Source organism: Scophthalmus maximus, chromosome 3 (genome assembly GCF_022379125.1).
Source record: "Scophthalmus maximus strain ysfricsl-2021 chromosome 3, ASM2237912v1, whole genome shotgun sequence".
Taxonomy (NCBI): domain Eukaryota; kingdom Metazoa; phylum Chordata; class Actinopteri; order Pleuronectiformes; family Scophthalmidae; genus Scophthalmus; species Scophthalmus maximus.
Genome location: NC_061517.1, coordinates 3823811 through 3838956, shown reverse-complemented (window position 1 = coordinate 3838956; position 15146 = coordinate 3823811). Strand labels below are relative to the sequence as shown.

At 51.2% G+C, this 15146-nt stretch overlaps 1 protein-coding gene across 3 annotated transcripts in view; it reads right to left on the bottom strand.

Annotated features, from left to right (window-relative positions):
• Nucleotides 1–15146, bottom strand: part of plxna2 (plexin A2) — a 173173-nt gene that overhangs the window by 70573 nt on the left and 87454 nt on the right. For all 3 annotated transcript variants that reach the window (XM_035645035.2, XM_035645036.2, XM_047330757.1), the window contains one exon: nucleotides 5550–5650. In XM_035645035.2, the coding sequence (XP_035500928.2) occupies nucleotides 5550–5650 (101 nt within the window). The remainder of the gene's footprint in view (nucleotides 1–5549; nucleotides 5651–15146) is intronic.

The window sequence follows — 15146 nt, the reverse complement described above, 5'->3', positions numbered from 1 at the left end:
CTCGTCGCTGCGGGATCGGACCGCTCGAGGCCCGATGAGGCCACGGCACCATTTAGTATTTCATCTTCTTCTTCTACATCCACAATCTATTGCGGTGTAAACTGAGTCATCTCTCTTATCGTCTCAAAATAGAAACAGACCCAGCGTTTTTGTCTCCGTGAAAAGATTCCGGGTGAGTGAAGGGGAACGTGAGGAGGAGATGTACAAAGAGAGCATCGCTCGGTGCTCTTCACCGAGCCGTAGCTGCGCTCGTGTGGGCTGTGAGGAAAGAAAAGACAGAGGGATCTGGAGGCATTCCCAAAAAATGATATACAACGAGAGTCAGACGCAGCTCATTAACAGCATGTTTATGTTGCCCACTCATTCCCTACTGTACACGCCGGTGCCGTGTTTCATCCATCACGTTACCAACCGGTACCGAGCTCGACAGTCCCGAGGAATCTATGGAAATATTGATAGACCTGCATGTTTGGTGATCGATATCTCATTAGGCTCAATTGGGAAGATGGATGCAGCTTCCCCCTCCGACTGCTAAGCGAGGCTGCGGCTGATGAGTCGGCCATTAGACACACACACACACACACACACACACACACACACACACACACACACACACACACACACACACACACACACACACACACCCACACACACACACACACACACAAACACACACACACAGTCTGACATCCACAATGGGCTGAAGCAGCCATTTTCCTCGCTATAGGCTAATTGTTGTTGCCACCGGTACATTAAGAGGAGGTTTTATGGACGGTGCGTTCCGACATCTGTGGGCGAAGGGATGAATGTGCGGACGCGGACAAACAGGCTAAAGAAAAATAACAAGCGGGAGTCATCAAAGGGACGTTATGGTCCCAGGCTTTAAGTTTTGGTAAGTGATGGTTGTAACAAACATGAACTACAGTTTCTTATCTGAAATTCCTTCCTCTGCCGTGTCCTAAAACATCGCTCACCTGAACCTAATCCATGTACCTAACTCCAAACTACCCATAAGGATTGGGAGCTGATGCCGATATCGATAAAAGGGAGCGCAAGATATTTCAATAGCGATACATCGCACGATGAGATGTCGTTATCAAACCGCATTGAGGCTTGATATTTAAGTTTAACCCTTTACTTGATCATAAATAGAGATGTAACGGTATGAAAATTTGACATCACGGTTAAAGTGACCACAATTATAACGGTACTGATATATAAACCCTTCAGAAGAAAAAAACAACACACCATGAAACAATCAGAATTAAAATAAATTAAATTTTTTAAAAATTGGTTACTGTTTCATACCTAATCATAAATTACTATAAATGAAAAGAAAACACAAATGCAACCAAATATATAAAACTTGAATCAAAGAAAATAAAAACATGATTTATTTGACGTAAAATAGAAACATAAATGCTATTTTTTCTTTCTACATTGTTCAAACATATCGGCCGGTATATCGCTCTAAGCGCTGTGCCATTCAGGCTGCAGAGTGGGTTGTTACAGTAACAATACGATACGGTATCAACGTGACACTGTAATTCTGCTCTGAGCTGATTCACCCCGATGGCCCAACGCCGTCATCCACACAACAAACTAGCGACACGCCGAACCGAATTTCCTGTTCACGTCCATTGCTTTTGTCCAATCTCAACTCTTGGAACCTGAAGTCCAGACTCGTCGTGACTGAACCTGTCACATCTCGAACAACAACAACAACAACAACAACAAGAACGACAACAAAACACACACACACACCCACCCACCCACCCACCCACCCAAACACACACACACACACACACACACACACACACACACACACACACACACACACACACACACACACACACACACACACACACACACACACACACACACACACACACACACACACACACACACACACACACACACACACACACACACACACACACCTGTTCACGTCCATCGCTTTTGTCCGATCTCAACTCTTGGAACCTGAAGTCCAGACTCGTTGTGACTGATCCTGTCACATCTCGAACAACAACAACAACAACAACAACAACAACAACAACAAAACACACACACACACAAACCGGGGCGAGTCCTCTCCTGGAAATGTGGGAGCGAGGCCGAGCGGCTGGCGGGAGAGCAGAGCGGCGTGGGACACTTTGAGATGGAAAAAAGCCTCTTTGGGGCGCGAGGGGGAGCGTGAGCACATGATTCCATGTTTTTGGATCGTGGTCAGACGGAGGCTGAACCAACCATTCACACGCCTGCGACTGAAGAGCGCTCGAGATGATGAGCTCCCTTTGAGCCGCAATCAAAACGCTGCTCGGTTCTGTGGGCCCGTGAGTGTGCGGCATCAAACGCTCCCCTCTCATTCTCTCATTCTCATCGCCCCCCCCCCTCTCTTTTCTCATTCTTCATGCATTCAGTGGATGCCCGGCAGCTGCTGGTAATTAAAGGACTTTAGAATCTCTCAACGCACCGAATCCGAGGAGGAAGAAGAAAGAGAGAAGAAAGACGGCGGGAGACGAGAGACGCCACTCCTGGCCGGCTCACCGTCTCACCGTCTCCCCCTTCTCCTCCGATGTCGTCGGAGAAAAGGAAAACCGAGCTAATGCACCTGCGCGTTGTTAATTAGCCACCTTGGAAAGATGCACTTCAATGGGCAACAAACATAAAGAAAGAAAGGGGGACGGGGGTTGACACACGATGTTTGAAGGAGAAGAAAAGAGGATGGATCTTGTGGATGGCAGCCGTATGACAAGCGAGGGAGGGGTGATCAAAGTGAGGGGCAAGACGACCATCTCTGGAGTGTGGACGAGCTGATTCCGGGGGGGGGGGTCTAGATGGGAGACGGCGCAGTAGTGATCCGCGACGAGCTGAGAGGAGATGAGTGGCAAAGGCTTTGGATGCTAGCCTTGCCGTGAGGGGGCGGGGCTGGGGGAGAGAGGGGGGGAAAGATCATTTCACAAAACCAACAATGGCTTAGGGATGGATGATGGAGAATGGGTGAAATGGAAGGGAAAAAAGGGGAGGGGGGGGGGGGGGGGTCGGAGGAGCGATCACAGCTGCGGACGGCGCCATGCACGGCACCATATTTAATTTTTGGGGAGTGTGGGATGAGAAGAAGAGTGCAGCTGCTTCTCTCCAGCAGCCTGTGACGGATTCGTCTTTCGACCCTCGGCTACTGTACACTGTGTGTTCACGCCGTCGCCGTGATGCCTGAGGCCCATTCGGGTTTACAGTCGCTACCATGCAACGATGCACTTTGCTGTGTGCCGTTACTAACGTGGGTTTCCATCGACTACCTAACAAGCAGATCCAGAACGCATCATCATACATCAGCGCACCTCCTGATGGATCATCACATTTCACGACTGCTTCCAACACGAGGTGGCAGATTGTTTTTTTTTTCTTATTTGCAGTTTGTCCGACCCCCTTCTGGATTCCAAACGGGGATCTTGCGGTCAGCGCGGCACGGTGGCGTGGCAGTTGGCACTGTGGCTTGGACACGGCAAGAAGGTTCTTGGTTCGAGTCCGGGTTCGGACCGACCAGGGGCCTTCCTGTGTGGAGTCGGCACGTTCTCCTCGCGTCTGCGTGGGTTCTCTCCGGGTTCTCCGGCTGCTTCCCAGAGTCCAAAGACATGCAGATTCGGGGTTCAGGTTCTGTTGGTGTGAGAGTGAGCGGTTGTTGGTCTCTGTGACGGGTTGGCGACATGTCCAGGGGGAGCCCCGCCTCTCACCCAATGTCAGCTGGGATCGGCTCCAGCCCCCCCGTGACCCGTGAGGGATGAAGCGGTGTAGCTTACGGTTGGATACTGCAGTTATCTTCACCCCAGAAGAGTCACGGAATTTAGTGCCAGCACGATATCGTTACTGCACCTTCTCTTTTTAAACATGCCAAACTTTTCCACCTCGGAGGACCAATGCAGAAGAACGTTCGGCTGCGGCGTTTCAGTTGTTTGGGAATTTCCTGTCTGTTCACGATCTTCGGCCTCCACGTCCCACGTGAGGAAGCTCACAAATCCGTCCCAACGACTTTATTTTTCCTGCCGCTAGCAGCTCAGTCGGAGCTGACAAGGGTCTTGCCACACTCACCGCGGGGTCACGGCAGAAAAAAGGGCGATTAGGACGAGGCACAGGTGGCACGAGGGTCCGCGGCTGCGGGAGAGCAGATGGCCGAGCTGACCTTTTCCCTCCCCACTGTAACAGTACAGTGGTCCACACGAGTTTTTTCCGCTCGTGCACAAACAAAAATATCAAAGCCGCATGCACTCCCACTCCCACACACACACACACACACACGTACTTGAGTAGGTATCGACACACCGAACAGCTGTTCCCTCGTCACAGCTTCTTTCTCCACACTTCACCTTTCAAGCATCGCGACCTCCTACATGCTATGGATTCTTGGCCACCTGAATTATTTCCCTTCCCTCGCCGCACCCACACAAAGGCGCTTTGATTAACAGTCGAGCGTCGGGGCTAATGTCGTGGTAAACGATCTCAGTGTGACGGCACGCAAACGGTGGCAGAGAGTACAGAGCCCCCCCCCCTCCCCTACAGTACCTCCGCGGGCGCAATGCTGAATTACCTCGTCGCCAGGCAATTATTTGTCCTGTCCCGGCTTTGGAGTGATGCAAATTACTTTAAGTGCACTTTGCAAAGGGGGGGTGGGGGGGGGGGGGCGCCATCACGATAATGATGATTGTGGCGGTGCTCTGATACACATAAATATTCAGGTATACCTTTAAAGAGAGGGTTGTGCATCCAGGAGGGGCCGTGAATGGCAGCCAAGAAAGAAAAGCGATGGGGGAATGTGTGTGTGTGTGTGTGTGTGTGTGTGTGTGTGTGTGTGTGTGATATGTGTGTGTGCTCGCTTAAAGAAACAAAGACGACGAGGTGGAGACGGAGCAGAATGTCTTCTTCGCCTTTTTGGGAGCATTGTGTCCTATTCATCCTCTGTCCCCAGAATACCCTCGCCATCATTTCATCAAACTACCGTCGCGTCAGGTCCAATTACAGATGAATACTAGCGAATGACTCACACACCCAGAATATTAAAAAAACATGTGTGTTTCTTCAAGCGGGTTTATTTTTTTCCGTCTGCTTTTCCCCCCTCTTCTCTCCTCCCGTCTTGCCTTCTGGAAGTCAGTTCTGCCGCAGTAACCGCTCAGCTCCAGCAGGTGTCACTCACGGCTTCTATGCTTAGTCGCTGGTTAGTCCCTGGTCTGCTCTTGTCCGTCGTTCACTAAGTCGTGCGCAGACTGGATGGTCTCACTTCCCGTTCAGATCAACTCACGTCACTGTTGACTGCAGCGAGTAGCCCTGCACCTCTGAGGCACAACTCCCCCCCGTCTGCAGTCAGACGCTGTCTCGTCTCCTCAAGCGCTGCTTGATCTTTGAGATACGCGTTACGCAAAAGAAGAAATAAAAATAAATAAAAAGCCCCTGCCTGCCTTTGTGCAGTCAAACTGAGGTGCCCCCTCCGGGGGAGATGTCCGACAAAACTAAATCGAAACTGGCTGCGATGACGACTAGAAGGGATTACTCACATGTTGTGCAGGACACACCAGCCGCAGTGTGGGTCCCCGGAGCTCAGACACTCTCCGCAGGTCCCGTACTGCTCACAGGACTCGATGGGAACTTGGGTAACCTGAAAAAGCACAAGGAGAGGGTCAGGGGTCACAGTGCGGCCTAACACATATCACAAGACGCACAAGGAGAAGCCTCTGGGTGTGTGTGTGTGTGTGTGTGTGTGTGTGTTTGTGTGTGTGTGTCTGTGTGTGTGTCTGTGTGTGTGCGTGTGTGTGTGTGTGCACTGGAGGCAGAAAAACTAACAGACTTAAACTAACTTCATTCACAAGCAGCATTGAGATAGGATGGTTGTATGTCATGTTTTAACGTCGACCCGATGAACAGCGGTTGAGAGCGCGCAACGCCGCTGTGTGTCGGCGCGCGAGCCGTCAACTGCGGCGGAGCAACTGTCGCCTCGATCTGGAGCTGCAGGAACAGCAGTGAGCAGCTGCGATCGTCTGGCCAGAGAAAGTTGTTTCCCTGCCGTCAATGGGCTTTTTGTCTGCACCGCGGCATCTGTCCGATCGAGGTGGAGCCAGTGAAAACACACCTGTAGCGGCGGCGGCGGCGGCGGCGGCAGTGACAGACGCCTTCGTCTCTCAACAGCAGCCACCTCCGAGACCAACGTGTGCAATGTGTCAGTGAAAAAAGAAAAGACATCATGGAGCGTAATAGACAATAGTTTAAGTTACGTGAAGTTTCATAGAGCTGAAGAGATGACGGCAACGTATAATTGAATATAAACAAATGGAGCAAAACAAAAAGTGGTAAGTCAAAGCAAAGCATGTTTTCAATGTCAACACGAAAGAATCTGACTTCCAGCGCAAAGCAAACACACGCCACGCCCACGGATCTGCACAAATCCAAGGTTTCCAAATTTGAATGAGGAACAACACCCTCGTGCTCATGAAAACCTTATCTACACAAGTCATAAATACACAACTGGTGAACAAAGGACACCGGAACAATCGAACACACGTCTTCCCGTCGTCCCAGACGACGGCTCAGTGTGTGAGTCAGCCGAGCCGTGTGTGAAATACACGAGGCTGGGCCTGTTCTCAGCTGCGAGATAACGTGAACTCATCCTTCTGTCAGTTTCGATGTGTATAGGAGAGAGGGAGTGTGTGTGTGTGTTCGTGTGTGTGTGTGTGTGTGTGTGTGTGTGTCTGTCTGTCGGGCAAGGTTCTGCTCAGCCACATGGCCCTCAAGTCTGTTTGTGCATCACAGCGGTCTGTACTATCTAGAGGTCAGTTTGAGTGTGTGTGTGTGTGTGTGTGTGTGTGTGTGTCTGTCCCACGGGGTTGCCTCCCTCACACCCCACCACCACCTAAACGTTCACAAATTCGCAACACAAACCTTCACCGTCACCGCACGAGCCGCTATTTTTTTTTTACTTTTCAAGAAGAAAAACAAAGAAAGGCTGGAAAAAAGAAAAAAGAAGGTGAATTTCAGACCCTGACATCATGGATTCATTTTTCCATCATGCCCGTCTTTCAATTTCCCCCACGCGATTGCCTGTTCGGGCGTAATGACGGCAGACTCTGACGGCTCCGAACACCGGGCCGAGATCAATGCCTAATAAGCGGCTCCTCTGCGAAATAGCGGGGGTGAATGAAGGGTGCAAATAACACCTTTTACTTTTCTTTCTTTTCTTTCTTTCTTTCTTCCAAGCCCCCTGTGCAAAATCAACCCACAACTGGGCGATGTATTAATTGCCGTCAGCACCGCGGGCCGGAATTAACTGTCAGCTAGGAAGAGATAACAGCTGGCTGTCCGTCAGCGGGGTTTCTTTATCGCAACACATCAAATCGGACAAAAGGAACAGCTGACAGCAACATTTTGCAACACGTGCCTGCTATTGCATGGCCGACGAGCCGCCGCAGTCTGCGAACCTGTCGGCTGCTGTGCAAACTGTGAGAGGTGTGTGTGTGTGTGTGTGTGTGTGTGTTCCAGCATATACACGTACGTACACATATATGTTTCCTTTGTCTGGTCTCAACAACCCTCCACCTGTCAGCCTGGTCCTCAACCCCTGCGGCAAACAGGCCCACGGGACAAAGGGAGCCATTGAGGCGGTGGGACGTGGACAGTCCCCGCGCTGTGTGGCAGCTCCGCCACGGACACTCCTGTTAGATTAACCCCCTGTCACCGCGACAAACGCCATTCGTGTGTGTGTGTGTGTGTGTGTGTGTTTGTGTGTGTGTGTGTCTTGCCTCGCTTCGGGACAAACAGGTGGCGCGCTGTAATGAGCTGCGGACGGGGTCGCGTCGGCAGCAGCAGCAGCAGCAGAAGCCGGCGGGCGACGACAAACAAGCCCACCAGGAGCGAGGCGGCGACTCGCTCTGTACATGTGCGCATGTATCTCGCAAGTGTCCGGACCCCTTCTGAAACCCCCCCCCAAAAAAAAGGCACCTCAGATGCTTCCCCCATCAAACACACATGTGCGAGGGCTGCGGAAACTTTATAGTATCACTTTCACAGAGGCCCAGCTCCGTGAAAGGGTTACAGTGTGGAGGCAGCTGTCAGCAGGGGTGGGTAGTGTGTGTGTGCGTGTGTGTGTGTGTGTGGGGGGGGGGGCTGTGTTGTCCCTTATGGAGCGCGGTCCCAGACAGACACACACAGCCTGCTGTCAGCTGATACACACTGAGACACAAACAAAAGGTAAATATGGAAGACGGAGAGGGAGGAAAACAAAAACCCGAGGGGACTGAGGAAGATCAGGACCAGAGAGAAAGTGTGTTTACGTGTGCTGAATATTGTGTGTGTGTGTGTGTGTGTGTGTGTGTTTGTTGCGACTGTATTGATGTTCAGACCAACGTGGGCCAGTAGCAGTGGAGATGAGGACGAGGTGAGGGAGGGTTGAGGGGGGGGGGTCACAGCAGCTGTTGCCCAGCACACGCTACAGTCACTCAACACAGCAGGGCTGCACAATGAAGCCCCCTTCCCACAATGAAGTGTGTGTGTGTGTGTGTGTGTGCGTGCGTGTGTGTGTGTGTGTGTGTGTGTGCGTTCGTGCACAGCACCATAACGGATGTGCAGATTGTAGTTCCTGCGTTTTCAGGGAAGACAAAGAAGCGCCGCGTGTGATGCCCACGCTGCCTCCAACTTTCCCCGCTCTCCCCCGTCTCCGTTTCACCCGAGAACAGGTCCAGCTGCACCAGCAGCTGACCCGAGGTCGGCCGAGCCTCGCCAGCGAGGGGCTCGCCGCTCGCCGTCGAGGGGCTCGCCGCTAAATGAACGCTAATGAAACTCCAGCCGGAGGTGCCCTTAGCGGGGGGGGGGGGTTATTCAACCGGAGAGGCTACAGTGAAGTCGCATACTGCGGCTGGGTTGACCGACTCACAGCCGAGGGGGTTAAAACAACAGCTTCCTCCCTTTCAAAGGCTCGTCCTGAATGGGCTTCGGCCTCCATTGTTGTCGCCGCGCTTTCACTAATGCAGCGGTGCCGCGTCTGCCACTGAGACCTGTCGCTGGGGATTTGGCCACCGGTATTCAACACATCAAAAGACTTTCATGCGACTGAAAATGACAAAAAGAAATAACAGCCAAGGTGTGAAAAGTCCAATCTTTGCCACTGAACAGTATTTCTGTGAAATGAAGTCATCTGGATTAAACCTGGGGTGGACTGGGATCGTCCTTCCTATCGTCCTTCCACTATTCCTTGATCTGTGTAGAAAAACGTCATGAGGTCAAGGAAAGGTCTAAAGGAGGATTCACAGGACTTAGGAAAAGCCCTCAGCGCTGCTCAGAGAATCCGACTGGACTTTCACTTAACTACGTCATCACGCGACGGCGGATGTTATTGATGCGTCTGGCGTGGTGAAACTACAAATTCCCCAAAGATGGACTACAAAAAAACGCAGCGGCTCCATCGGCATGTTTCAGTGTTTTACCACTGTGTGACATCAGATGTAAATGATTCATATCCGGGTGACTTCAAGATTTAGGAAACTTCCCTGAGCCCAAAGTTCCTCCCGGTGTATAAAACTCCCGCTGCACATATTTTCCACTGTTATTTCTGGCCACCTGTGAAGACGGTGTCTGCTCCTCGCTTTCATCTTGAGTGCAGAGGAGCAAAAGCAGAAGACAGGAGGCATTTGGCTCCGGCACCCGGGAGAGAGGCCGACGACGTGTACGTACATTAGAGAGCAGCGGGACTTTCATCCGGCTCTGTTGCTCCGTCGCCGAGAATAAATGGGAGCTCCCTTTCGGCTGCTCCGCCCCGGTGCCCCGAGACCCAGCCATGATCGCTGCTTCTCTGTGACGGATGGGGGGCACAGGGGCAGAGTGGAGAAGAGAAGACAGAAAAAAAGAAAGAAAGAGGGGGGGGGGGATGAGGGAGGACGGAGCAGAGTGGAAACGGCCCATTGCTTTGTGTTTCTGTCGAGACCGAGTCTCTGCGGTGCCAGATGTGCCTCGCCATGCTGAGCGAGAGAGAGAGAGAGAGAGAGAGAGAGAGAGAAAGCAAGCAACAGCGAAAATTGAAAAAAAAAATCCCACCGTCACCGGCAATGCAGAGGGAGGGAAGCTATTTTGCAAGTTGTTGCCAAGGCAACAGGCCTGGCTCTGACCTCAGGAACACCCCCACATCCACCACCACAATCACCACTACTCCCTCCAACCTTCAGCAGCGCACGGTAAACAGCTGGCACCTCTGGGACTTCCTGCCACCTACACCTCCTTTTAAACATGCGCGCGCACACACACACACACACACACACACACACACACAGACACACGCGCGCGCACACACACGGGTACACACCGGCGGCTCCTCTACACCTTATCCATTTTTAATGAGAATTAGCCAGGCGACCACGTCACTGGAATGGGACACATCGATCATGAACACAATACCCATTCCAGCAGAGCGAGGGGGGGGGGGGGGTGTATCTATGTGTTTGAGCAGACCTGATGACAGTGACACAAAAGCAGAGCAAATAGTTGCTGCTGAACGGATGAAACCCAATGAAATGGTCAGGTCCCTGAGTCCCAATAAGGCTTCATCCATACCAAATGCGTTTTTAGTTTCAAAGTGCATCACTCTTGACTCGAAATTTTAAGACACAGAGGTTTTTGCGCTTTTGTTCTGGACAGGCAAAGACTTTTGGAAATGATTACAGTCCGCAGCCTGAGGGATTGACACATCCAGACCCTCGACCCGACCTGCTGCCTGGCTTACATCACACACCCCAACCTGATGCCTGTCCCTGCAGGTGCTGGTGGGCCCACAGGGTGGGGGGCTCCGTGTAATTTCTTCAGGCTGTGCTGGATTGGGCCCCACAGACCAGGGTCCAGTCACCAGGTGCTCAACCGGGCAACTTCCCCCTCCCAGGTCCAGCTCAAGGAGGTTGGTCCTGGTTTCCCGTATACAGACGAGGTGATGCAGTTTCAAAGAATGCCTTTAATCTGGTTCGGGGATCTGATTAGGATGACCCCCCCCCCCTCCAATGGCACCTTCCATCAGAGGTCGAGTGGGTAGGAGGCCCCCCGGGGGAACCAAGAACACGCTGGAGAGATTATATATCTCATCTGGCCTGGGAACACCTCGGGATTCCCCAAGAGGGACAGGAAAATGTTGCTGGGGTGAGGGAGGTCTGGACTACTACAGCTCGACATGTTGCCACCACGACCCGACCCCAGGATAAGTGGCAGAGGATGAATGGAAGGAAGGAAGGAAGGATGGATGGATGGGTGGGTGGATGGATGGATGGATGGAAGGATGTATGATGACCGGGACACCCACATTCGCCTTGGGTATTAACAGTTATGGCGTATCCTTCCCTGATTTGTCACGCTCCTATCATGGGACTATTTTCCAGTGGAAACAAATAATGATAATGAAAATCTCATCGTGGTTTTACGGTGAAACCACTTTTCATCCCTATGCGCTGATCTTTTCCACTAATCCGTCTTTTTTTCTGAGAAGAGTGGCTTCATCTCCCTTGTCTCCTCCTCCTCCTCCTTCTGGTCCACTTTCCCTCAACCCACAAAATCCTTCCAATGCACCGTCTAAGAACCCGACAAATCCACCCTGTGGACGTTTCCGTTGAGCCATCTCCTCCAGCCTCGTCCACATCCTACCACAAGAAAATTGATTTTTCCCTCACGACAACAACAAAACATTGAAAACAAATCAACTGCATTGGAAGCAACTTCGCGCTTTCCTTCCCCCTTGTTTAACAAGAATGTTAAAGACACCAAAATGAGAATAAATTGCCTGCACGCGGAATGACACTGAGGTCGGTCAGTGGTTCAACCAGACGGTCAATACCCATAGCAAGCTTGGCCGGCCCTGAGATGAGAGGTGAGGGGTCCCGTTGAAGTGTTGTGTCTGGTCCGAGGATAATCAGGCCTCGAGACTCACACCAATTACACCCAGCCTAATTAAGGACGGGACGGGGGCATGTGCATGGTTGTTGGGGGCTGCTGATCCCCTTGGAGGCCTCCGGTTGACTGTGCAAAGGCCACCACAACAGCTGGGAGGTTCGACGATGACTTCGAGCCCACGTTGCAGGCGCAAATGTGTAAAAGCCATTAATTACAGCCACATGCGCGCATAATGACTGTACATAAAACTCGTCCTCATCATGTACATAAAAACGGAAACCTTTATCCCCGGCTTTATTGTTGCTATCAGCTCCTCCGTTCGGCATTGGGACAAATTGCTTTTGGAATCTTGCTTTTGTTGCCGTTCGATGTCAGAGGGCTCCGTGGAAAGTCGTCGTTGTGGAAACACACAACAATGATTTTTCTTCTACTTTATAGCATTTATTGAGGAACAGTGATAGAACCCACGCAGGATAGGCTCTGAATAAATGGAAGACGGAAACTAAATTAACTGGCAGATACAGTACTATTTTGTGCTAGTAGTTTTTTTCCCCTGAAGGTCGGAACCCTTTTTATACCTTTCATATGGTTTTCAGCATAACTGACTCTAAAGTAGAGGCGACAGCATTCAGAGTTGATATTACTCATTGATTGTAAGAGGTGAAACCCGGGAGGGAGAAAGAGCGGAGGCAAAATGAAATGATATAGCTCACCCCCCATCTACAAACAGCCATCTCCCAAAGAATGAATTTGTGTGAAAATGGGAGCTTTTAACCTTTATTGTCACAGCCGGCTCTCTCCGCCCATTTGCCTTATTCCTCGCTCTCACTTCACACACACTGACACTCGGTTTCTTAATTGGATTTGGTCCGAGCTCTTAGATTCAGAGTCAGGGTGGAAAAAAGCTCGAAGTTAATCGGATGGAGGCACGGCGATGGGAACACAACGACGGAGACGGCGTCGCTAACTCGCTCTGATTTGATACCAGACTACAGTGGAAATCCAGCCCATCGCAGTTTTATCAAGCAAATGTGCTGCTTCCAAACTCCCATCAGTACCCCGTATTCTGGCTCATAACCCCCCCCCCCCCCCCCCCCCCCCTCTCAGTCCAGGGCGGGCCTGGTCCCTGGCAGCTCATCAGAAGTAACAGACTGGTAGAGGAGACAAAGTGCCAGGCAGCAGAAGAGGGGAGGAACAGGTCAGGCGAGCGCCTTCTGACCGCAGATTGAACTCTTGAGGATGAGTGGCCATTATGTGTTAATGCTGACCCGGGAACGATAACTACAGATTTAACGCGGGAATAATACAGTGCGACGTTTTCCTCCCCGACAAATCTCGTGACGGGGAGTCATTGCTGTGGCGAAGACTTCGGCCCCTCCTTCGCTACGGAGTGTTCTGGGGGTTGGTGATTTGGCAGATGGCGTTTGTGTGTTTGTCGAGTTGTGGGGGCTGTCGTTGATCGGGCTCACTTTTCCTTCTGCCAATTTCAAACGACAGGACACTGCCGCCGCCGGAGAGCGCCGCCGGGATGGCGACGCCACCGTCCCCAGGAAGGGCACGAGGGACGCCCGGCTAGTCGCCTGGCAAGCTCCCACAGCCAGGTACGGCGAGAGCAGGGGCCGACACTTCCTACGTGCGCTAGATGGGGTTGGCCAATCACGGCAGAGTGGAGCCAGCTGGCCAATCAGAGCAGACTGGGCTGCAGAGGGAGGGAGGGAGGGGCTTTGAATAGACAGGAGCTAAGACCTAATGTGTTTCAGTCTCTTTCTTCCTTTTCAAGTGACAACCCAATTTAAAAGTGTGAACCTGAATATGTACTACCGTGTGATAAAGATTGTAACATAGCATCATAAAACCAACATAATATGCATGTATATATGCATATATATATATATAGGTTTCCCGCCCCACGCGCTCATTATTCAATCCACAACTGAAATATTCATCCATCATCCATCGACACATTCATTTACGCATCAGCAACAGTAGGTTGGACATCGGCTTCCACCAGTGCTCCCTTGTTTTATTCATCTTCGCACTGCAGTTTGAATCTATTTTAGAATAATTTCAAACAAAGCTCCTGGTGGTAAGTAACCCCCCCCCCCTCTCTCTCTCTCTCTCATGAACATGCATGTGGACAAACTGTAACAGAACAGACACACACTCGCAGCAACGCTGCGTTGAATTTCAACGCACAGTTGGACCGAGGGCCGGCTGATTGGAGACGAGGTGGGGCGGTGGGCAATGGGGAAGGTTGAGGAGGAAGACGGGGCAGGTTTGTGTGTGTGTGTGTGTGTGAGTGTGTGTGTGTGTGTGTTTGGATACTGCAGACTACAGGACTGGAGGGGGGGGGGGGGGGGGGGGGGGAGTCACAGGGGGGCCGCGAGGCAGCGAAGGGAGTGCGACCATAGAAATAATGGAGTGAGGGAATCGACCTGCGAGGAGGATGAAAAATCCAACCGGTCAATACAGCTAGGAGTGTATCAATTATGTATGGCTGCAGTCCTCCCGTGTTTTTGGAGGTTAGACAGAGGAGTCTGTGTGTTTTGGATCGTGCGCGTACATTTGCGCCAGCTGTGTTTTTCCCGTATAAACTGCCGTGAAAGATGCTCACTGACGAACAACGCGCATCAAACACGCTGTTGATGAGAGACGACAGCAGAGCAAGACTTTTGACTCTCAGCTGCTTCTCGCTGTTTTCTCTTTCTCAGTCCGCGACTGCATTTTTCTAACGTCCAGCCTTGATTGAACGCTGTGCCCAACACTAAAAACACAAGGGTCTTCTCACTATATGAATGACCTAACATAGTAGGGCCGCAACTAACGATTACTTTCATGATCGATCAATCGGTGGGTTATTTTCTCTAACCCCAACCCGATCAGTTGTTTGGTCCATCAAACGTCATAAAATGGTAAAAAATGAGGATGTTTTGTTATGTCCACACGCCAAAGATATGTAGTTCACTGTCATAGATGAGCAAAGAAGCCAGAACATACTGTATATGCTGAAGTCCTAGAATTTCTTTCTCCCATAAAAACTACTTGAACCGATTAATTGATTAGCAAAACACTTGGCCAATTAATTTAGCAGTCGATTACTAATAGAGTGACTGTTGCAGCTCAACCCCAATGGCACAATACAAAGACACATCACCGCCAGAGACTTCACCACGTTCCAGACTCACCCATGTTCACCCTCTCACAGGTAGAGATGCTACGATGGATAGTGGTGATCCGATCTGAAG